The sequence below is a fragment of the Zootoca vivipara genome, chromosome Z1 (genome assembly GCF_965207765.1).
Source record: "Zootoca vivipara chromosome Z1, rZooViv2.hap1.1, whole genome shotgun sequence".
NCBI classification, from domain to species: domain Eukaryota; kingdom Metazoa; phylum Chordata; class Lepidosauria; order Squamata; family Lacertidae; genus Zootoca; species Zootoca vivipara.
Genome location: NC_142583.1, coordinates 15555912 through 15580934, shown reverse-complemented (window position 1 = coordinate 15580934; position 25023 = coordinate 15555912). Strand labels below are relative to the sequence as shown.

At 43.6% G+C, this 25023-nt stretch overlaps 1 protein-coding gene across 14 annotated transcripts in view; it reads left to right on the top strand.

The window, feature by feature from the left end:
• Positions 1–25023, top strand: part of RBM47 (RNA binding motif protein 47) — an 82891-nt gene extending 57868 nt beyond the window's left edge. For 7 of the 14 annotated variants that reach the window (XM_035111932.3, XM_035111939.3, XM_088660872.1 and 4 more), the window contains exons 2-5: positions 12019–13164; positions 16786–16992; positions 18847–19040; positions 20174–25023. In XM_035111932.3, the coding sequence (XP_034967823.3) occupies positions 12042–13164; positions 16786–16992; positions 18847–19040; positions 20174–20419 (1770 nt within the window). In that variant the 5' untranslated portion in view covers positions 12019–12041 and the 3' untranslated portion in view covers positions 20420–25023. Of the gene's footprint in view, positions 1–3419; positions 3955–12018; positions 13165–16785; positions 16993–18846; positions 19041–20173 lie in introns of those variants that run through there. The other 7 variants (XM_088660875.1, XM_088660878.1, XM_088660873.1 and 4 more) reach the window with 3 other exon arrangements.

The following is a 25023-nucleotide window of genomic DNA, read 5'->3' as shown; positions in this document are numbered from 1 at the left end:
ACAAGCCTTTCCTCATTATGGTTGTGAAGACAATTTCAAATGGATAATCTGCCGAAATCTTGGAAAGCAGCAGGAATGCCATGAGTTGCTTGGTGGGATTTCAATGTCTTGAAATCCTTGTCTCCTCCCCGTGAACTATGACAAAATATCCTGATAAAAGCATATTTGAACACGATTGAGTCGTTTGCCTAATTTGCGTAATGGATACAGGTTGCAGAATTCAGCTATTCTTAACGCACAATTTGAATTATTTTGGCCACACAGGTGGGCAGCCTGTGATCCTTGGCCTAATTTCGCAAGGCAGTGTTTGAAAGTCCCATTGTTCGGCGCATTTTGCGACCGGGAATTTCATCCACGCGAGCAGTTTCTGAGCTCTGGGTGCAGTATGCCCCTAATATTTCAGATTAAATCTGCCACTGCTGGAATGAAAGGAGGGCCTTTTTCTGCCTCTCCACTTCCAGCCACTCTCTGAAGACTGGAGAAGAGACCCTCTTAAGAATATTAGGGGGGGTAGGCAGGGGGAGGACTAGACCATGTGAAAAAATAATTTTAGCTGCAGTTCGTTGATTTTCAGCTTTGTATTCTTGTTATAAAAAAAGCGCACCTATTCCAATGCGGCGCCCATAACTTAGGTTTAAGGTGCCATGTAGCTCCTAGCTTTCATATCACAGTTTCTAACGCTGCCCTGGGTATGCTATCAGTTCAGGCCTATCAAGAGGGTGTTCTGTCCCACTTCTTGCACCCCACTGGGCAAGAAGGAAAAAGAGAAGTCAGTGGGTAGCAGAGAGAGGGGGCAGAAAGAGGGAAAAGGTGCCTTTCGCCACTGCTGCCTTTGGCTCCTCAAGCCACCACAACCACATGGCCTCCAACAAGTTATCACAAAATGAATGTAGCCCTGGACAGACAAAATGTTGCCGGCACTTTCCATGATGCGTACAGTCTACATACTATTGCAGACCCTCCAAGTGTCTCTATTTTCCAGGGGACATCCCAAATTTACAGACGCCACCCCAGTTTTTTATTCGATCCCAGAAGGTTCCACTTTTCCTTTCAAACATCCCTATTTTCATTGGCAAAACGGTGGAGGGGATGGAGTTATGTGAGCCTGGAGCCAAGGAGTTAAGTAACTAGACAACCTTTAGAAGACATCTGAAGACAGCGCTCTATAGCTTTATTATGTTTTTATATGCATTGGAAGCTGCCAGAGTAGTATTATAATCATCATCATTATTATGGAATAAAACATCCCTATTTTCATTGATAAATGTTGTCGGATATGCTACTGAAGTCAGTGGCAGACCTCTCCTGGTGATCAGAGCAAAAAGAAATTGTGTGGGGCTGAACATGAAAGAAACTTGATGCTGTCGGACTTTTGTGGAATTCAACTCCAGTACTTTCTGGTACCTTCCGCCACAGTCTTTAAAATCTCACTGTCATCGTGTGTTCTTCAAACTGCATCACCACCTCATTGTATTATGTTACCTTCTTCTTCTTCTTTGGTGACCACTCGTAGCCAAGTAAGATTGTCTTCTCTGAACACGGTTTTAACAGTGAGTCCGTAAGTGACTGTGGAGGCCAATTCTGAATCCACACGTCCTTTCCACAGTAGGAACATAGGTTTCCAGGCGGGAGTTGATCACGGTGAGGGTTTGCCAAGCGTGCCTTCCTCTTAGCTCGTTTCTCCCTTTTGTCCTGATTTCGAGCATCTTCAAAGCCCATGACACCTTTGATAAAGGCTGTTCTCCAATTGGAGCACTCGCAGACCAGTGTTTACGCAGTTGTTGGTGTTTATACTACATTTTCTAAGAGTTGCCTTGAGAGAGTCTTTAAACCTCTTTTGTTGACCACCAGCATTATGCTTTCCATTTTTAAGTTTGGAATAGAGTAGTTGCTTTGGAAGATGACCATCAGGTGTCCGAACAGCATGACCGGTCCAACGAAGTTGCTTCGACCCTGGTGATCTTTGCTTCTTCCAGTATACTGGCATTAGTTTGCCTGTCTTCCCAAGTGATGTGTAAAAATTTTCGGAGACACCTTTGATGGGATCTTTCAAGGAGTTGGAGATGGTGTTTATAAGTGCCATGTTTCACAAGCATACAGTAAGGTTGGTATTATGTTAGCCCATAAGACTTGGCAGGTCTCCCCAAAGGAAGAAAAAAGCCCTTATTTTTGTCAACGTATGCAATAACGAAATGCACAAGGGTTAGGGTTTTTTTGAGGGGAGGGAGCTAACTTTGGACCACGCAGCAAAGATCCCCATTTGAGCGTATTAGCTACTGTGCTGAGATCTTCCAGTAGCTGAGCTGCCATGGAAATGACCTACGAAACCGGTTTCTTCTGATGGTTATAGCAAGAATCCTGAACGTTTCAAGCTAGCCTTCAGAAAAATTAGCTATTGTGAAGCAGAGGCAAAAAAATGGTAGATTGCTTTCTGGGAAGAATTGTTACTTCCTTGTACTAGAAGGGAGGTCGGATTGTCATTTCTACTGTGTTCGCTTTTAACCTTATGTAGGAGGACGCAGAATCTCTGATAAATCATCATATCCTGGAGTAAAGACTTTTTCTCGCTCCTGCTGGCTGTTTTCAGATTGCTGAACTGGCAAATTCAGCCCCCAAAGAGCTTTTCAGTTTAACTGACTGAAAAAGGTGTGGTGTTTACTTTACCTAAGTGCTCGTGGGTTTGAGTGTTATGTACAGACCGTATTTATGCCGTGAATCATGTTTCACCCCTCCCCCTTGCTTTTTACTATGGTATCAACGTACCATCCTACATTTCTCTGATGGAAATAGGGACGTCCCATTCCATAAGGATACTTTTACTATTCATACCCCAAACATATGACTGGGTTGCCCCAGCCACTCTGGGCAGTTTCCAACATAATAAAACATTAAACTTTTTTTAATAATAATAATAATAATCCCTATACTGTACAGGATTGCCTTCAGGCAGCTCGGGGGTCGGTCGGATAACTCCATACCTTCCAAAATTTCTCCAATGACAATAGGGAAAGTGGGACATTCCGGGATCAAATCAGAAACCTGGGTGGCTTCTCTAAGTCACGGGCATCCCTGGAAAATAGGGACACTTGGAGGGTTTGTATCTGTCTGTCTGTCTGTCTGTCTATATCTCTCTCTCTTTCTTTCTTTCTTTCTTTCTTTCTTTCTTTCTTTCTTTCTTTCTTTCTTTTCTTCCTAGTCAATTACTTGTTTGCTACAGAAACAGCAAACACCTGGTAGCTAATCATGTGCAACTCTGCATTTGGGGGGGGGGGAGAGATCTTCATTTCCTATGCCTCTCTTGCATTGAAGAATTGTGGCTCTCTTTTTCTTCTTCCTCATAATTGAAGAATCCTGACAAGTAGCCTAAATTCTGATCCGTTGGCATAAAGATAGAATTCACTCCCCCCTCTCCCTCCCCCCAAAGCCCTACTGTCAAGCAAAATTTGCCCTTCCTCCTTATCTTATCTGTTTTGAGTCACACAAACTATTTGCACAACGCCTTGTGCTGGGAAGATGTTTTTTGTATATGAATCACTCCCTTTTTGCCAATTTCGGAGCCTCAGCTAAGTCTTTCTTTCTTTTCTTCTGTTTGACATTTTCCTCCAGGAGCAGGAATTTAAACTGTGCGTCTCCTATTCTTTCTCTTAAGCTTCAGATTGGTCTCATTTAAATCCATTAGCTACAGGTGGGGGTTTTCAATTAATTTTTCAAACCGCTGGTATGAGCTCCCTGCCTCCACATCTCCTCTCCTTCTGCGTCCCACCCATTCTGACTGCTTTGAGGTGCCTTTAGCAAATTACTGCCATGGAATTTAAATAGCCAAAGCTCATTGACCAATAAAACCATATGTGTACTGTATAACAGAGAGTTATGTAGACCTCGTGACTTGGAGGAAAGGTTATTCAATCAAAGGTGGAAGCAGAACTAACCTGTTGCAACTGCAGGGCTAGAAAGGTAAGAGGGAAACTGGATTTTATGCAATATTTTGCTTGATTTTATGTCCAATAACTGAAGTTTAAAAGTAAAGCCGGTCCCTGCTCTCCTCTGGACTGTGGGTTTTAAAAATGAAATGAAGTAATTATAAACATACAACACAGGAACACCTCAAAGACTTTTCCGTTCAGGCGACATGTACAGATTTCATAGATGTAATAAGAGTTGACATAGTCAAACGTCATATTTAAACCCAGCATTAAAAATGTGTTCCATTGTTTTAAGACTTAAAAACTGAGCAGGCAAAAGGGTTGCCATTCTTTTAAATCAACCAAGCAAAGCAAGATTAATTTATCTTTGTATTTTTCTTGGATCTGGTTCTGCCGACCTTGTGGCGTAGGTCATTCTTCAGGTAGATATGATGAATTTGGCTCTGGGATCTGAAAGAAAGAAATTTTGGCTTTGGGGGTTTCTTAGTACAGTGAAAAGCACTAATTACTGTTTGTCTGCACTAAGAAGCATTGCTGTATTGTGCAAACATAATTTTAAGCAGAATGCTTCCATATTGTGCTTATACGGTGCACGTTTCAGTGGTGTAGTTTGCACAGCATTTTGTGTCATATTTTCACTTTTCAAAGGGCTGTGAAGTTTGTAGGAGTTGATGCCAAGTAATGGAAGTTTCACACAAGGAAAAGCTCGTGCTGACAATGGAGAATTGTGCTTATTTATGTGATTGTCTTTCATTAAATAAACGGGGGAAATTGTTTAATCCCCCCCCCCCGGTTCAATCTTTATGTATTTTGTGATATGAAAATACGGAAAACGCACTGTAGGCTTGCATCGTACTCCTGAACTGCAGTCCTGAAATTAAAAAAAAAATGTTTCAGGTGTTCAAAAGAGACGGTTTAGATGCACTTCTTGTGACATTGGCATCAGTACAAACTAGGGCTGGTTTGTTTTGTGCAGTTTTCTTGCACAGTTCCACGTTTATAATGGTGGCATTTAAATCTTCAGAAAAAGCAACTGAATTCCAGTTCTACTGGGGAGAAAAGGTATAAGGACTATTTTGGAGCCACTTTAATTTGAGCTTTCATGTGCTTGTTCTGATCGATCTGATAGAAATACAGGTGTATTGAGCTTTAAATAGTTGGGGCAAATCCTCTCTAACTTCTTTCCACAGTGTAAATCTATATGAATTTTTCAGAGCCTACCGTTGGCTTAGGTAGATCAACGTTGGTGGGGTGCAACAAAGGGAAGATTTCAAAGTTTGTGTCTCATTCCACTTCTTTCAGAATGGAATAATAAAAAAAACCTCTAGATGAACTTTCAACCAGAATTAAACTTTGAACCCTGGTGTAAATTGCATGGGTTCCTGCCCCTCACTTAACTACCACAATACCCTACGAAGTCCCCCTGTCCTAGTTAAACATTTAAAACACACACAGAAAACCACAAAAACAATGTTACATTAACACTGAGCAGAGGTAACTTAATCTGGCACTTGCTCAGCAAAGACTAGTTACTGTGTCTTTCCATTTCAGCAAGAGGTTCAAAGTTTTGCACGGCCTTCACAGTTCAGAGATCAGGCACAAATTGCTGCACTTTGCAGTTCAGTTCCGCAGATATGATAAATTTTCACAGCCGTAATGATTGCTTTCCCTCTCACTTGTCCATCCCCTCTCCCTCTCCCCTTCCACAAAGAGGTGATGCAGTTAAAGGCATGTGCAAGTTGGTCATTGGCACCTGGGTTTAATGAATAACTAAATGATACCTAAGCTTTCATGGGCGCAAGGTGGAGATTATGAAAGAGTCCAAACTGCGAATTGGGGGTGGGGGGATGGGATGACGCTCTGCGTGGAAGAGCAGGAAAGTTGAAACACTACCTTTCCCAACTGCATTTCCTTGGAAAGAGGTCCCACTGAAATCAGTAGGCCCAGCGCCGGACCAAAAAGTTTTGGTGCAAATTCACCAGATCTTTTAATTTCAGATAGAAACTACTCGTGCAACATTTTTGTGGATATTATAAGTCCTGTGAGCCTAGGATTTGCATGCTGTTTAAACTTTTACCCAGAACAAGAATGGCTGGAGGAACCCAGCTAGATGGCTGGGGCATAAATAATAAAAATTATTGCCGTATTAATAATATTTGTTATTTTAGTCCGATTTGCAAGTTTGCTTTCTCCTCCACCGCCCCTTGCCATTTTTCAAAGGCTAGCATGATAATACAACACTGTAAGAACAACTCCTAGGGACCATGGGGGCTTAAGCTCCGCCAATAAAATATTTGAGAGGGCTGGAGCCCCCCCCCCAAGTTGATGGGTGCTGCCATTCAAATGGTATGTGTGTGCTGCATCATGTGATCGATTATGCAGGCAGGGCTTCCCTGGCAATACTTTATTCAAGTTGGCACCCCTGGCTACGCAGAAATAAACACGGCACAATTTTTTACGTAGATATACATTGTTCTGTGAACCACCCTGATACCTCCGGGTATAGGGCGGTATAATAATAATAATAATAATAATAATAATAATAATAATAATAATAATAATAATACAGTAAAACAATATGTGCTTTTAAACCAAGCAGACAGCTGCATATTGACCGCAGTGTATATGTTGCATTTAAATTGAAAACAATTTATTGTTTTCAAGCATATTGACTGCAGCTCAAAAAACAGCAGGAGGGAAATCTCTACAGCTGGGGTTCCCCAACCTTCTTAGCCCAGGATCACATTCATAAACATAAGAAACCCTGTGGGTCCCACAAAATGTCCATTTCATAATAGTAAAGCTAGAGATGCTCTGCATTACACAGAGTGATATCATTGGACCAGCTGAGTGTGTTCTACTTTGACTGGCAGCTGCTCTGTTTGGTTTCAGACAGTGGCATTTCCTTTTACCAGGGCTTGTACTTGCTGTACCTTTTAAATACAAAAGAAGAAGATGCCTCCATGTTTGTATGCATCTTTTTCTTTTTTGTCGCAAATCAACAACCCAGTCCGGGAGAGGTGAGGGTGGGGGGTGCCTTCTGCTCCATAATCACGTTACGCTTTGCTGCAAAGTAGGTGGCTATCGCATTATGATCCAACTGCCCAAATGCATGTGAAATTACAGTGTTGATTTCTAGCCCATGCCTATTTTGCTTGTGTGGTCTCGTCATGGAGATATGAGGAAGGGACAACTATTTCAGAACCACATGCTGCTTTAAATGCACACACTTGCAGTGGGGTCTTTATTCTGCTTTGGACAGAATATTCCTGAAGCGGTACTATTTTCCTTTGTTGAGGAAAAAAGGGTTCCTGGTCCAGAGAAGAGGGTGATGGAATCAGTATCTTATTCAGCTCAGTATCAATATCGTAAGCAACTCATATGTGACCACAGCATCTCCGAGCTCCTCTTAGCTTACTCAAAGTTTCAAGCTACCTCTCTGCTGGATTAATGCACTCCCCCCCCCCCGCCCTCTTTCAATACACCCAGATCAAAGCAGGCTGTTGTCCCAACAGATGTCATCTTGTGACACCTTGACATCCCAGGACCTTGTCAGCCCTTGCGACATTTAATGTCATTTTTACAACTATTGGGCTAGAATATGATCCTAACTTTTTAAAGCAGGCTGAGCACCAGTTCAAAGCAGGGGTTTGGGGAGTAGGGCTAGGACAGCGGTTTGATGTTAAAACTCATGGACTATCACTTAATTTTCAGGTGGGATTAAAATTCAGGTTGTACCACTGAAATGGTTTTGGAGGTCTGGCACCAGGAACAGAAAAAATGCCTGGAAAGTATTGGATGATTGCTTGCTTGTAGCTTCCTCACAAACAAATTAGGATGAGTATTCAATTAATAGCCAATGTTGTGTAATCTCCCTGCAAATCGAAGAATTAATGTTCAATAAACAGATAATCTCAAAGCAACCGTGGAGTGGTCTTCACCATGATATCTTCAGATGTATCATATTTACGTAGCACAGATACAGCTGTATACAAACTTATCTGTGTTGTAGGTGGTCCATCCCATCGTGGCCTTAGCACTCAGTTGGTTGGTTCAAACAACCATTTCTCCCCACAACTTACTTTTGATATTATCAACTTACTTACTTTATTGAATATAGATGAAAGAGGTTTGGCTTGGGCATGGGGCAATCAAAATACTTCCGGCCCACCAGAATACTTCCATGGTCAATGCAGATGGGGGTTCCTAAGACTTACATTAAGTAGGGTGACTACCATCTGGGGGAGTGCCCCAGCGTTTGGAGGGGCAAGCGGAGACTACAGCCTCCCCTCCATCCAAAACAAAGGATTGCCCCAATGCCCAACCAGTTGTGATGATTGCTATGAGGTAGGCAAAACCAGCAGCTGGGTGCCAATTAGCCCAGTGGGCAAATTCCTACCTAGCCCTTTAAAAAACGGCGACCACCGTAGCCACAGCAAAGTCATTGACTATCAGCATAAACCGAGGGTGGGCTGGCAGGGAAAGGAACAAACAGGTAATGCCCCAGGTGCGGGCTGCTTAAATGGGGAATGGGTGGATCCAAGGGAAGCCTACCTACTCCGTCGGCTCCGCCCCCCCGGCACAGCCCGAGTCCCCAGCCTGCATCACCATTCGCCAAAGCTGGATGCAGGCTAGGATCCAGTTCCTGATAGGCCTATCAGGAAGGGCACCACTGTTCCAGTTCCCTCATCAGGGCCCCAGTGAAGCCTCTGCCATCCTGCAATGCCTAAGATTAGTGAGCAGACTTGCGAAATCTCTCGCAATTTTGCCCCAAAAAAGCACAGCAACTTTGGGCAAAACTTTTTTTAAAAAAAAATCTCAGCAACTTTTCTGTCTGGCTTTTCACTGTTTGAAATATGGCAACAACCCTACCTGAAGTGTTGCTGTTGCACTGCGTGAAACCGCCTGTAAGCTCTGCATAAACCACGTTTCCCTCGTAGCCGCACTTAACAGCTTTGGCTAAATCTGGTGCCGATGGTTCTCAGCTTGGATTCCTTACTGCGTCCTGGGAAAAGAGCTGCCCTTTCTCATTCCTCCTCAATAAGAAAATGCAGCGCAGGGGAGGTTGCCAAGTGAGCTAGTGATGGAGGAGCGAGACCTTCCTCCATAACCAATCGAGAAGCCGGTCAGAGTGGGAAAGGAAGACAGAGGAGGAGGGGAAGGAGACATAGCCTGAGGAGAGTTCTGCCTGCTGCATCAGGAGACTTGGCAGACCAGATTAGGCCCATAAACCAGAAGCTCCCCATCCCCAAATTATGCCAGGCAGATGAGCAGATATATATATAAGGACGACATGCCAACATCAGGTTTGCTATGATGAAAACTCTATATGTTTTGTTAGAGCAATGGAAGGAAATAACAAAAAAATGGTACTTGCCATTTATGCAGCTCCATCTTAATTTACTGGTGGAAAATTGGGGACTGTCACAGTTCCACAAGAAAGGCTATGCTTTCTTAATAGGTATCATTATTATTTTCCAAATTCCTTTCCAATGAACCTGGTAAAATTTGCTCACTGTAGTTTTTAAACTGTAACTCTTTTGCGTTCTTAGGGCAACATTTTAGGAAATTTCTACCTACTGCCATTTTGTTTCAACCTCATCTGCAGTGCTATAGCTAACTTAATACAGTGGGAATGCCATAAATAAATGCCTGGTGTTTAAGGAAGTAACAGAAATCACTGGGTTAAAGCTGACCGAAAGTCCAGAGGTAGCATTATTATCAATTTACAATGGGGTGGAAGGTTCGCAGGCTATGAAGGACTTGCTCACAAATATATTGATAGCTGCATGAATTATTATAGCTAGGAAGTGGGAGGGGCAAGCAGAATATAAAATGAAAGAATGGTAGAGTTGTGGGATATAGCTATTAATGATAAATTAACATGTGCCATCAAGGTAAGACAGGGAATATGCAGGAGAAATGATTTTGAGGAGATATGAAGGGTGTTTGTAGAATTTGTACTGTTAAAACGGAAAGGGCTCAAACCATCGCAAGAGGTGTTGGAATTTTGGGGGGTTGGATTGTTACAATGGAATGGTCTCAGTGGTGGGGTGCACTTTTTATTCTTATTTATTTATGATTATTACTTTGTCAAAAAAATAAAGAAATGCTCCACCTTGTCAACATAATATCACCTCTTTTGGGGGAGTAAGTTGCCTTTTATTGACACTCTGTGTGTTGGAGAAAGCATCACAGCAACAGAGGAATAAAAGAGCCCCAGTGGTCTGCAGGGGTATGGATCGAATATTTTTACTTGTGTGTATGCATGTGTGAGTTGAGCTTGTGGCTAAGATTCTCATGACTGCTAAGGACAATATGTGATTATATGAAATATGTCCCAAGTTTTCATATCAAAAGTACCCTGATCAAAATGCCCCTTGGAAAAATAATTGAAGTCTAATAAGATTCATCCTGGGATGTTGTAGCATTTTTGTGTCTGCACATCAGATCACTAACCCCTTTCCGTCCTCCACATCTTTGCATCATGTGTTCTAGTCATCTTGTTTTCAAATGTTAAATAGTATTTTAATATTTCTTTTTTAAGTAAGAGTTTCACTCCCCCAGGATCTGGCTGCATTAAATCATTGCTGGAGGAGGCATGCTTTCGTAAATCTGCACATCTTTGCTGGCTGGGGCTGTGAGGACTTATAGTTCAAAACACTAATAATAATAATAATAATAATAATAATAATAATAATAATAGTTTATTTATTTATACCCCACCCATCTGGCTGGGTTTCCCCAGCCACTCTGAGTGGCTCCCAAAATAATACTAAAAACACAATAAAACATCAAACATTAAAAACTTCCCTAAACAGGGCTGCCTCCAGATGTCTTCTAAAAGTCAGATAGTTGCTTATTTCCTTGACATCTGAAGGGAGGGGGTTCCATAGGGCGGGCGCCACTGCCGAGGAGGCCCTCTGCCTGGTTCCCTGTAACCTAACTTCTCACAGTGAGGGAACTGCCAGAGGGCCCTCGGAGCTGGACCTCAGTGTCCGGGCTGAACGATAGGGGTGGAGACACTCCTTCTGGTATACAGGGCCAAGGCCATTTAGGGCTTTAAAGGTCAGCACCAACACTGTGAATCGTGCTCAGAAACATACTGGGAGCCAATGTAGGTCTTTCAGGACCAATATTATAGGGTCTCAGCGGCCACCTAGACTGCATCGTATTGGGAAAGGCTGTTCTACAGAGAGGATCTAGGTTGTAAGCATTCCTGAATGTGTTCTATGTTAGCATCTTCATTGCCATGTGAGGAAACAGTATCCTTTTAAGCAGCAACTCTGCAACCTTGCAAGCCAGAGCAGTCAGCAATGTGGAAAACTGCTTTATGATGACTATTATAGAAATCACATAGATAGCAGACCAATTTTTGAACTTGTGTTATTAATGCCCAACAGTTCCTAAGAAATGATATTTGCAATGGGGTATAAACTGCAGGATTTAATCCTACCAACCTTTACCCCACTTTTTGTTCCAAGTGGTACCTTGGTAGTTGAAAGGCTTTGCTCCCCAAAAAATTGGCTCCCGAACGCTGCAAACCCAGAAGTGAATGTTCCAGTTTGTGAACGTTTTTTGAATGCTGAACATCTGATGCGGCTTCCACTTGAGTGCAGGAAGCTCCTGCAGCCAATCAGAAGCTGTGCCTCGGTTTTTGAACCGTTTCGGGAATCCAATGGAGTCCTGGAACAGATTAAATTTGAGAACCAAAATACCGCTGCACATTAAACCGTGGTTTCACCATGCTGCCTGGACAAACTTGAACAAACCCAGCCAAGCATGGGGCTCGCGTGAGCTCTCATCCCCTACTTCTGTGTAGATGGAAGAAGGATCTTGGCAGGGTTTTGTTTTACTTTCACATGGGCTTTGTTACGGAACCCATCTTCAGACCATGTGTTGTGGTTTGCCGATAAGAGTTTGTTTGCATGCCAACGTTGCCATATACGAACCGAGCCAAATCTTGTTGCTAGGTGTATGTTTGCCTCTTCGTAATCGCACTTCCCTTCCATGAACTACCCAGATCTCTTGTGATAGAAACGTTCCCATGTTGCTGACTGCATCTAACGTCCTCCTTTCTGTCCTCTTTGTTCAGGTACTTTGAATGATCAGGACATAATGACAGCTGAAGACTCCGCTGCCAGGATGAGTAACGATTCTTCCAATATGCAGTCAAATAAGGTCCCCGAAGGTGTGGCCGGTGCACCGAACGAAGCTGCGCTTCTGCAACTAATAGAACGTACGGGTTATGCCATGGTGCAAGAGAACGGGCAGCGCAAGTATGGCGGACCCCCACCGGGGTGGGAAGGGCTTCATCCTCCCCGTGGATGCGAAGTCTTTGTGGGCAAAATCCCTCGTGACGTCTACGAGGATGAGTTAGTGCCCGTCTTCGAAACCGCGGGGAGAATCTACGAAATGCGCCTGATGATGGACTTTGATGGGAAAAACCGTGGCTACGCCTTTGTGATGTACACCCAAAAGTACGAAGCCAAGCGTGCCGTCAAAGAGCTGAACAACTACGAAATCCGTCCAGGGAGGCTGTTAGGGGTGTGCTGTAGCGTGGACAACTGTAGGCTGTTCATCGGAGGGATCCCCAAAATGAAAAAGAGAGAAGAAATTCTAGAAGAGATCTCCAAGGTGACGGAAGGTGTGCTCGATGTCATTGTGTATGCCAGCGCAGCCGATAAGATGAAAAACAGAGGATTTGCCTTCGTGGAGTACGAAAGCCACAGGGCAGCCGCGATGGCAAGGAGGAAACTGATGCCTGGCAGAATCCAGCTTTGGGGTCACCAGATTGCAGTTGACTGGGCCGAGCCGGAAATTGATGTCGATGAAGATGTCATGGAGACGGTCAAAATCCTGTATGTGAGGAATTTGATGATTGAAACCACCGAGGATACAATTAAAAAAGTGTTTGGGCAATTCAACCCCGGATGTGTGGAACGGGTTAAAAAAATACGAGATTATGCCTTTGTACACTTCACGAGTCGGGAAGATGCTGTTCATGCCATGAATAACCTCAACGGAACGGAACTCGAAGGGTCGTGCCTGGAAGTTACCTTAGCCAAGCCGGTAGACAAGGAACAGTACACCCGCTACCAGAAGGCAGCGAAAGGAGGAGCAACAACTGAAGTCACTCAGCAGCCAAACTACGTTTACTCATGTGATCCGTACACCCTGGCATATTATGGATATCCGTATAATGCTCTGATTGGCCCAAATCGAGAATATTTTGTGAAAGGTTAGTAGACAACGTTTGGCCCACTTTGGGGTTATCTGGGCCAGCTTCCCTTAAGTAAACCAGTGGCATGGAAATTCTAGTCTAGGCATCCCCAAACTGCGGCCCTCCAGATGTTTTGGCCTACAACTCCCATGATCCCTAGCTAACAGGACCAGTGGCCGGGGAAGATGGGAATTGTAGTCCAAAACATCTGGAGGGCTGAAGTTTGGGGGTGCCTGTTCTAGTCATTATTGAGCCAGAGCAGATTCCAGTGTATAGTTCGCAGAGTAAAAACTGAAACACGTTGCAGGATCCCCCCAAAATAGACCAGAGGCAATTGTATTTCACCCAGCAGAGCTTTACTGCTGCTGAAGGCAAATGAGCGTAATGATCACAAATCCAATACATTCAGGATTGGCACTGTCCATAAGAAATCCAGTTGCAGTGGACTAGGGGCACTAGGCTAGTCCCTGGAATATTCCCAGTAAATTAGAGTATTGAAATATTAAAGCTTTGTGCCTCCTTCCCAAATCACGGGAAGCTTCTGCCTGGCTTAGGGAGGCATGTGCAATGCTCCCAACAGGGTCCAAGAGCCCTCCTGCCATCTTCCCAATGCCTGCCCAACTTTGGGAAGGAGGCAGCAGGGCTCCAGATTTCTGTCCAAGGCCGGGAGCCTCCTTCCCAAAGTCTGGGACGCTTCTGCCCAGCTTCGGGAGGAAGGCGTGGTGCTTACGTGTGTGATGTCAGGGCGTCACAAGGTCACGCAAGCGATGTACCCCCCCCCATTCACCCTCGCAAGCTGGCGCCTCTGGCCCTAGCTGTTCCCCTATGAAAAGTTTCGCCGCACGCCATTGAAGGATGCCTTAGGCGGCAGATCTTGGTTTTGCCCCATCTTTTACAGAACACTTGTAATTTGAAAATATACCCATGCCACTTCTGAACTGTGATTTCCAGGCAGCGCACAACATGAATGACAAGCAATAAATCCTAACGATCTCTCTCTCTCACACACACACACACACACACCCGGTGTATTGTTATCTTCTCGTAATACTAAACTTGTGTATCTCCATGCTTGTTGGTTTAGAAACGAATCGGGGCTTCCCAACAATACAATAGGGGTTTCAGCAAATTTATGCGACTCCAGACGTGGATATATGCATATGTAATTTTATTTGTGGCAGCTTACAACATGAAAAATATACCAAACTACAACTTTGCAAAAGCAGTTGTAAACAATAAATAAAACATTAAAAAATACACAGTCTGACAGGCATGAGCTGAAATATATTTGGTCACAAATTTAAAAGGAAAGAGGGGGGGGGAACAGTCTGAGGAAGACTGAGCGTGCTCAGAGAGCACAAGGAGAAAACAGACTGTTGAGCTTAATGGTTGAGGATTTCTTTTTTTCCAAAGACCATGGGTAGAATGTGAATTCACCTGCTTGAGCCCCTAAAAATCTATAGTACCTGGAGGCAGGAATTGGAGGCAGGGTTCCATGAAGTTGAAAGGTGAATAAATAATCCCTACTTTTCAGGTAGAAGGAAAAGGAACACTTCTATTTGCTGCTTCCTTTAAGCCTTTTCTCTCCCCACCCCTGCCAATATATAGCAATAAAACCCCTGTGTTTGGACCTGTCAGTTTTAGGGCTATAGAGTGGGGCAGAGGTTTCTAGGGAATGGGAAAGCAAATAGGTACTTTCTTAAAATATCTTCTCTCCCATGTCTCCACCCCCCCCCCATGAACACCCAAAAGTACAGTTGGTTGATTACATTTATATCCCACAGTTTTTCCCCACCCCTCACAACAACCCTGTAAAGTAGGTCAATCTGAGTACTATTGACTCACCCAGTGAGCTTCATGGCTGAGTCACGGCTATAATGATGGAATTCTATTGTGGTTTTAAATGTAGATTTCATTGCATTATGTTTATAGATTGTTAACTGCTCTGGTATCATTTAGATGAAGAGCAGTTCCATGCTGGTTGCAGCACTCCAATGCACTGGAACATTTTATTGTGGGCCCCTATTTGTCTTCGCTTTTAGGCCAGTTTCCAGCATTCAAACTCATTTAAACACACAGGCAATTTCCCTTGCCTGGTGTTCTGTAGGGGAGTGCAGGGAGCACAGAGATAAACTGGGCTCCCCAGAGGTCCTTGCAGAGAAGGCCTCTGTCCACATGGACCCTGCCCATTAAGAACGAAGCACATTTTGCTAGCTTTTAACAGAAGCTGCCATCCTTCTTTCCCTGTGACCAACAACATCTCCAAAACCATTCTGTTAATTTCTTTCAACAAAGTGACACTTCAAAGATGTTAGTATGACCATGGATACATTTTTCCAAATTATGTCCTTGCATAAAAATGAATGACTCCCATTGATTTCTAAAGGCATTTATCCTGTCAACTATTATCTGTTGGTTGTTTCGCATAAATCGAACCCTTGATTAAAAAAAAAAAAAACCTTGCAAAACTGAAACTGCTTGGCAGGGGGTTGGACTGGACGGCCCTTGTGGTCTCTTCCACCTCTATGATTCTAGGATTCTATGAATGGCTTGTGGTCATATCACTTTATCATATGTACTATGATGCTGTGGTCTAAACCACTGAGCCTCTTGGGCTGGCCAATTGGAAGGTCGGTGGTTCAAATCCCCACAACGGAGTGAGCTCCTGTTGTTCTGTCCCAGCTCCTGCCAGACTACCAGTTCGAAAGCATGCTAGCGCCATTAGAGAAATAGGTACCACTACAGCAGGAAGATAAACGGCGTTTCCATGCACTCTGGTTTCCGTTACAGTGTCCTGTTGCACAATAAGTGGTTTAGTCCTGCTGGCCACATGACCTGGAAAGCTGTCTGCGGACAAATGCCAGCTCCCTCGGCCTGAAAGTGAAATGAGCGCCGCAACCCCAGAGTCGCCTTTGACTGGATGTAACCGTCGAGGGATCATTTACCTTTTACCTTATTATCATTATTGCAAGCAGTAATCAGTTTTAGCAACTGATATCTGCAACAAAATGTTGCTGTGTAGAGTGTTCAGATCACACTCAGTACTCCTTGGGCTGTTTGGGTCCCCCCTTATGCAGTTGGCCAGCTTTAATCACAAAAATTAAATGCCTGCAGGGTTTTCCTGTTGCAGCAAGCTCGTGTGAGAGCGTCCCATAGCTCATGAAGCTCTCTACCTTGCTTGGCGATGAGGACCAAGGCCTGCGTAGGTCCAGAAAGATTGATATGATGGCGCAGGGGCAGTTCTGGGGTTGTCCTGGTTATATGCAATATTGACTTTACACGCAATCCTTGGAACCAAAGTCCCCACGCAAGTTACGAGTCACCTATATCTCGGACATCTAAAGCAGTGTTAGAAAACGTTGCAAGGACACTCAACCGATGAGACAAGAAGATAGCAAAATACTAAAATACTCCTTAAGCTAAAATAAAAACATGTACCAATCCTAATAGCTAATTACTGGGCTTTACGTTCAGTACTGCAGATAAGGCAAAAAGCTCTTGCACTCTTTGTAAACCTTTTGTTCCTTCGTTCCTTCCTTCTTCCAGCATTAGATTGTAGACTTTCCAGTCTAGTGGATGCTAATGCTTCCTTGTGAGTTTAGCAGATCCATTGTATGGTGTGTGTTTTCTATTCCCAAGCAGGCAGCGTTCGAGGCAGAGGACGAGGTGCAGCAGGGAACAGACTCCCCGGCCCAAGAGGCTCATACCTGGGGGGCTATTCTGCAGGCCGCGGCATATATAGCCGATACCACGAAGGGAAAGGGAAACAGCAAGAAAAAGGATACGAACTTGTGCCCAATTTGGAATTGTCTGCTGTCAACCCCGTGGCCATTAAACCCGGCACTGGTCAGTATGATTTATTGAGACGGGGAGCTAAATATGTTCTCCCTTTCAGGGTGCTTTTAGATATCAGCTTACCCTGCAAATCTATACAGTAGCTGTCAGGGTGCTATCAGCGGCTCCTGGCTGGTTGCCCAGGGAAGTCTAAATACAAGGAAAAGTTTATTACAGTCCTTTTTTATTTCAAACTTTACAGGGAGAGGCTAGAGAATGCAGCCTCATGGATAATGGCGTCTTTGAGCTCTTTGCTCTCCTACCCGGTACAGAGGAGAGGCAAGATCTGCCGATTAAAGTTGGACATATTCCATGAGACTCTTAATCTCAGCATCGTGGGTTTGAGCCTCATGTTGGGCAAAAGAGTCCTGTTTTGCAAGGCTTGGACCCTGGGGGTCCCTTCCAACTCTACAATTCTGTGATTCCATGGATCTAATTTCAGTTTCTCCCTGTTTCTCATTTTTCCCAATCTTAAATCCATTTCCACATCAGTCTGTGAAGTAAGCCCTCCTGGAAATTCATCAGGATTTAAGTGCATTTCTCCCCCTAACATTCACATGTTCATATGCAATTTTCCCTAATACTGTATACACTTTTTTGCAGAGCAATTTTCCCCTAACAGAATGCATTTTTTTTTGTATACTACTTTCAACAGCATATGCATTTGTTAATGCACCCTTTGCCACAGTGTTCCATTTTTGTACGCATTACTTGGCGGGAGAACTGGGGGACCCTCCAAACCAAAGTGAAGGGTGGTATGAGGGGCTTCAGGAAGTAGAGTGAATGGGAGAAATTTGCCTCTCCTCCTCCTCTCTTAGTGGAGGCATCTGCCAAAGCAAAAACCCTTCTGTGTACACCAGAGCTTTTGCAAACTGTGTGTCACGACACTTTAGTGTGTCAGCTGCAATATGTTGCTGTGTCGTGCAAACGCTCCCCATGTTCCTCCCCGGGGTTGGAAAGCAGTTAGTTTAACCTCCAGTTTGCTAGTAAAACTGAATTGCTGCATCGCGAAATGATGCATGTCTAAAAAGTGCATCACCAACATAAAATGTTTGGAAAGCTCTGTGCACACAAAGTCATCAAACTAGATTGCATCCTAGGTCCGCCCGAAGAGCTTGCACACTGTTGGAAAACGCAAGTAATGTTGTGTCCTGTCCTGTGAGCAAATATGCAAATATGCACATATCAGAGGGATAACCCGCTTTCATGTGCATCTGTCAGGGACTGGGCAGAGGAGGAATGGTGGAGACTGCCTCCCCAGCCTGACCCTTCCAGAGAAGGAGATGACAGTTCAGAATTACAACAGGGGATTGAGGGAGATCACAGCTCAGAGAAAGATGAGGGGAAAAGCTGGGAAATAATGGGAGAGGAGGAAGAAGCACCAGGAGGGCAACAGCTGATAGACACAGTGTCTTTAGAAAGCATTCCAGACCCCCCCCTCTCCCAGAACCTAGTGGGCATTGAAAGTAGGAGAGCAGAGAGCTCAGAGGCAGAAGGCACAGACCAGCTACCGTAGGGATGACGTATAATGGGAGAGACAGAGGGGGTGGGGTTTCCCTCAGAGCAACACCATTACTCTTAAGAGGCTGCATTTCTAAGCCTCTCTCTGTGAATATTGAATAAACGCAGTGGTAAGAACTTTCCTTGTCGTATCCGTTCCTGGCAACCTACTGTGGGGATTGGAACCTCTGACGCCTGACAGCATCTGAGGAAAGGAATGCATTCCATGACATTCCACGATGTGCTCCAGAACCCATACGTATCACGCTAAATTAAAAGCTACAACAAGAAATGCCAAGTTAAGAGTGCCAGGATTATGATTGTCTCAAGCGTAGACTGAAAATATCCTGTTCTGGTCTATTTCAGTGGCTATCCCAACTATTGGTACCCAGTATTCCGTGTTTCAAGCAGCGCCAACAGCAAAGATGATTGAAGATGGGAAAATCCATGCCGTTGAGCATATCATCAGCCCCATTGCTGTTCAGCAGGATCATGCTAGTGCGGCAGCAGCTGCAGCAGCCGCCGTATTACCTTCAGTTTCAACCCCTCCTCCTTTTCAGGTAAATTTTGATCAAGGTGGTTCTACTGGATTATCCCTCCTTGTACATAAAAAGCCCGGCTTCTTGCCATGCTGCTGTTGAAGGAGTGCCCTTGTTGACAAAACGAGGCCCCTGCCTCCAAGTTCATTCATTTACGCTGCATCTGGGATCTGGCAGGAGCCTATTGTTATTATTTATCAAATTTGTACACCACCCTTCATCCGTAGCTCTCAGGGCGGTTCACAACATAATAATACAAGCGAAAAGCACAAAATACATACCGTAATAAAAACACAAACAGCACAAAACAATTATCTTCCCGCCCTGTGTATGCAGGATAGATGTGCCAAACCAACACATTTTCAGGGCCCCAACCAAGTACCTGACATATCCAATTGTGCGAAGATAGATAATGTGAACATAAATTATTTCAAAGGTTTTTTGGGGGGAGGGTAGGCGATGATTAGGGATGCCATGTGTCCTCTTTCCCCAGGACACGTCCTCTTTTTCAGGGGTAAAATTTCTGCCCAGGTGGATAAAATTTGTCATAATGTCTCCGGTTATACTTTCTGGTTGAGACGTAAACATAACTGGTGGTTGCTTTCCTCTTCTCTTCTCCTGCCCCCCTCAGCAGTATATCACAGCTTCTATAGCCTACATATAGTAGAGGTATTTAAAATGAGAGTCGTCCTAGCATCCTCTTTTTTCCTCTCTTCAAAATACAGCAACCCTAGCAATGATCATCAGAACATGTCCCTATTTCTAAAGCATCCCTCCCAGTGAAGTACAAAGTCCTCTTGTAACATTTTCCAAATGTTATAAAAACTGAGGGTGTTTGAGAGACGCTGGTGTGGGGAAGGCAGAAAGGGACCAAGTTACAGACAGCAAATTCCCACTGTTCCAAGAAAAAGGATGGGGCCTGGTTTCTAAAGTATGCCTCAACATGCAGGCTATAGGTCAGTCAGTAGAGTGTGAGACTCTTCATCTCATGGTTGTGGGTTCGAGTCCCACAGGGGGGTCGGACTGCATGACTTTCGTGGTCCCTTCCGACTCGACAGTTTTACGATTCTATATTGCAGCAGACCTTTTTCTTTCTTTTCTTGGAAAAAAAAAACCTATTTCAGCAATTGAGATTTCACCATTGTCATTTCCAGGGCCGGCCCTTAACTCCCGTGTACACGATGGCTCCCAACGTGCAGAGAATCCCAGCTGCGGGAATTTATGGCGCAAGTTATGTTCCCTTCGCTGCCCCAGCCACAGCGACGATAGCCACACTACAAAAGAATGCGGCCGCTGCAGCCGCTGCGGCCGCTTACGGCGGCTATGCCAGTTATATCCCTCAGGCATTTCCAGCTGCAACATTTCAGGTTCCAATCCACGATGTTTATCAAACCTATTGAAACAGCTGGCCATTTGGGGGGGGGGTCTGGGGTGGGGCGGGGTCGGGTTGCATTGAAGGAACATTTTACTATTTATGAAGAAAGAACCTACTGCGGATGACTACTTTTGGATGCCAGAAAACTGCTGATAAAACCTGGAAGTGAAGTTCATATCAACGGTATCATCGAGTTTGAAATCTTTTATACATATGAAGTTTTTACTAACTTTTTAGGCTGTTTTTAAAAAAATTAATATTCCTGTATTCCTACATTTCTAAAACGGCTCGTTTTTCCAATGCCCATTCTTCTATGCAGGTTTATTACACAGCAGTAGGTTTTTAGCAATTATTTTCACCATATTTGTGGTATGAAGGTTATTTTTTAGTAAGTTCTGCACTCCAGAGATTTCTATTTTGTAGTGCCTTTAATAATATATCAACTAAATATTGAAAAGGCGCATCTGAGCAGCTAGGGAAAAGTTTTTAAACAATATATTTTGAAGAATATATTCATATTTAAAGAATACATGCAATAGGTTTTTTTAAAGAAAGAAATTTATATACAAACGTGTGTCTTATTTAAAAAGTTAAACTGGAAAGTGCAATTTGAAAGTGACTGAGACCTCTGCATTACGTCCTGGCATTTGTATGGTTTCTTTGTTATCTGGAGCCACAACGAAGCCCCTCTTTGTTGATTTAAAGATGCACCCATGAATTAGCTTATGTTATACTATGCATAATTTTGAGAATAACCTGTTCCATAGAGCCACCTTAGATATTTATCAGCATTCTTTAATATTTTCCAGGCTCCAAGCATAAGCAAGAAGCAAGTCTGTTATATTTCATGGAGGGAAAATATTCCAATTTGCTCATTTACTACCGAAGCAGTTGCCCTAGGATTTTTATTTTTGAGGGTTTATGGAACCCTACGACATCACTGCACGTGTGAGTAGTATGTCGATTGCTCCCAACCCTATCTGCAAACTTCATGAGAAAATAGGCCTTCAGGTGTCATGAAACCAAGCTCTCTTGTGGGAGGAACTGTTTCTCAGTGGCTTTGCATGCAGGAAACCTCACGTTCAGTCCCTGGCATCTACACAAAACGGATTGGGTAGCAAGTGACCTCCACTGCCAGTCCATAGTAGTCTATACCAGCCTGACTATACCAGCAAGACAGCTTCCTTGGTTTCTGTCTTGTAGCAACTGTACCTTGGTTTCATTTATACAAGCACAGAAACCATGGTTAAACTTTGTGGTAGAGTTAGATGGCACCCAAGAATCAGTGGGGGTAGGTCTTGTATCCCAAGGTGCAAATGGCAGCGTTTATTCTAGCTACACATATTCTGTGCCTTTAGCTTCCATTTTTAAAAAAGGAGGTTAAGCCAAAGCTTGAATCTAAGAGAGAATGAACTAAAGGGCTGTTTGTCTCAGGATGTGAATACCGGCTGTTTTGCCCCTGAGTCAAGAGGTTTTTAATACCTTTCTCAGATTTTTTTAGACATGGTATTTGACTCGTGACCAGTGGCCTTCGATGCCCGCTTCCATAGTCTCAACTTTGGATAACTTTTTGTTTGTCCCAAATCCTTACCAATTTGACCTCTTTGGGTTGGCTGAATTTTGGCCTCACACAAGGCACCGCTGAAATTTGAAATTGCCCCGCTGCCATACACAAGTGGTCCGTGTAAGAGGGTAAAAGTAACTGTCTGTGGTGGCACTTTTGCATCAAACCCAAACAAGTCAGGATTCCCTGATGAGGAAATATCAATTCTGCACCAACGCAAGTCAACCTTTGTGACGTACACGAAAAATCTAGTCCTTAGGAAAGTTGAGGAGCTATGTAGGGCATTGAAGTGCCCCAGCTTTCATCCCCACAACCGCTGGGAGTCTTATTCAACCACCTCTATGACACTAGACTTTCAATCTTCATGCTTTTCATGTGAACTAAAGTCCCCCCTTTTTTTAAAGGACAAAAATAAAAGGCTCCAGAACTCAGCTTCCTAAGTATATATTAGCTATTTTCAGTTGGTGATCCTTTTTGTGTATTTGCATGGCATCATGACATTTGCACACAGCATTCATCCTAAGTTTCCCTAATATAACAGATTGAGAGGAAAATCTGCAGATATGTGGGAGCTAGCTACATATACCAGTCACTCACACGTGTAGAGATTCAAAGGGGATAGTAGATTCCCTTTCCTACTTTGGGTTTTCTCATGTCCTGCTTTAGCGCTTTACACATTAATAACTTCTTTGAACTCCATAATGTGAACAAGCCCTGCATCCCAGTATAGTCTCAAACCTTCGTTCTTTTCTAGCGTATGCTGTAGAGACAAAAGAATGTACGGTAGTGTAGTGCAGGACAAAACATGCTCTTGTTCACCGTAAATATTGCTTGTTAAAGTAGCTGCGTCAGTTTCATGCTGAGGTTAAGGGACATAGTAATACAGTACTTAAGTGGGTTTTGTTCTCTCGCCTTATTCTCCTTTCCACATGTGGTTCCCATTACCATTTAATGGGACTTGTGCATGCACGCCGGAGAAGGACCACTATATATATTTTTAAGCCTGTAAATATATTTGCAGTACATTTTAAGAGTCGTTTTATTTCTCTGTATTACACGGCAAAGTGGTGTGCCACAAAGTCAATGTTTTATTTCAATGGTTATTAAAGAAGAAGAAGGTTAAGTAATATTATTGCAGTGTTTTGTGGCCTGTTTCAAGGCTTTTTTTGTAGTAGTGCAGTGAATGTAAAAAACAGTAAACTTTGCAATGAGTGGTTCGGTCGGCTTTAGGCGACATGGCCCAGTACCACTTGAAACTTAGGTGCCTTAGATGAATCTACAGATGATGAGTGAATTCCAAGGGGCCATGAAGGGAGCCCTTTTCACTCAACCACACTGCTGCTTCAGCAGACCCTCCCACTGATTTGTCCCAAAGAGATGTTCTCACAAGTCTGGGAACCTGCTGGAGCTAGAAGCAACCACAGAAACCCTAGTGACTTGAGTAGGATTCCTTGGGCACATAGACAGCACCTTGGGATCCCAACCTGGACATTCAGTATGTATAGATGCATAAGGTAACAGCTGAATTCAGAAACTTAGGTAATGCTTAAAATTAAAGAAGAGCTTTGTGTGCAGTTTTCAGAATCCAGACAACCCTTCCTCAGCAAACTTTTCGAGAATTTAAATAATAAATGAAAATATTCTCAAGGGTATCCTTCCCCCACCCCCATGTTACAGGAGAACTGGAAAGCATTTTCCTATAGAAATAAGTAGCAGTCATTATTTTTATTTTAAAAAATGGGTGGTCCTTTAAAATATCCACAACTGGGGGGCTTACTGGTACACCCTACCTCAAAGGGCCACCGTTAACTACTGATTTTATTTATTTTTTTCACAAGCTGCATTGCTTTCATGTGGCCATCCAAAAAGCCCTGCCACACTTGAAATACATTTGCTTCAAAGCCTGGATCCTAACCAATTGCCCCTGGCGCGTTAAACTTGAATTTGAGCGGTACTACCACAATTCAGGCAGGGTGGCAAATAATTGAACAAAAAGGTAGCCTGGCTCTCATTTTAAAAAATTAGCATTTTGGGTGGATGGCTGGGTTAGAACTCCCCACCCCCAACACCTAGTGTTTGGGGATGTTTTGCATTTAGCTGTGTTCTTTTTGAATCCGGGAGCATTCCAGTTGGACGAAGTGTTACGGTACGATGTGAAGTAGCACAATCAAGACACAGGTTTTTCCACCACAACGGAAACTTAAGAATGTAAGACAAGTCCTGCTAGCTCATACCAAAGCCCCATCTAGTCCAGCATCCTTTTTTCACAGTGGCCAAGCAGATGGGAAAACCGTAAGTAGGACCTTAGGCCACTTTCATGGGCTACAGCTATGGAGAAACTCAACACAAGTTCTGGCACTTCTGCGAGTGCAACCTTCTGAATCAATCTTTATTTAACCCATGTTAGTCAAGCAGACTTTTCCTCCGCCATCTCCCATTCTGCTATCTTCTGTGAAATCTCTCATAAAACTGGTTGCCAGTGGCAAAAGCTGCAGGTGACCATGCTCAAACGAAGCACCGCTATCTTCTTAATTTTTCATCTCTCACGTGGGAGACCCAATCTTTGAAACCTTATTCCAAACAAGACTGCTTGTACCAACCTACCCGAGTACTTCAACAGAAGGGAAGCTCTTGCTGTATTTTACATATACACGTATAGCATCTGCAAGAAAGGCAGGTCCCCAACAAATAACCGAGTGAATGTTCTTTGAAATGCCCATAGGAACTCTGGACAGGTGCAAAGGTGCTGGCTTGCAACACCAGGTAGCAGGGATCATCGAGGCCATTTAAGCATCAATGAACCACCACTCAGTGGTCTGACTACATAAACCATTTCATTTATACACTACTGAGGCAAGTTTATGACTTGAAATGTGAACTTTTCTTAGGTTAAGAACAAACTATAAAAAAGATATTATGTATGTTTGCCTTGTTTTCAAATGTGCTATTTACTTTAGGCGTTGTTTTTTGCTGTATTTTCTGTCCTTTTGTGAATTTCGGTGTTGCTGCTGTTCCATGAAAAGTACTTTCCTAGGAGGTAGTAAATAAAACATTCCTTAAAAACA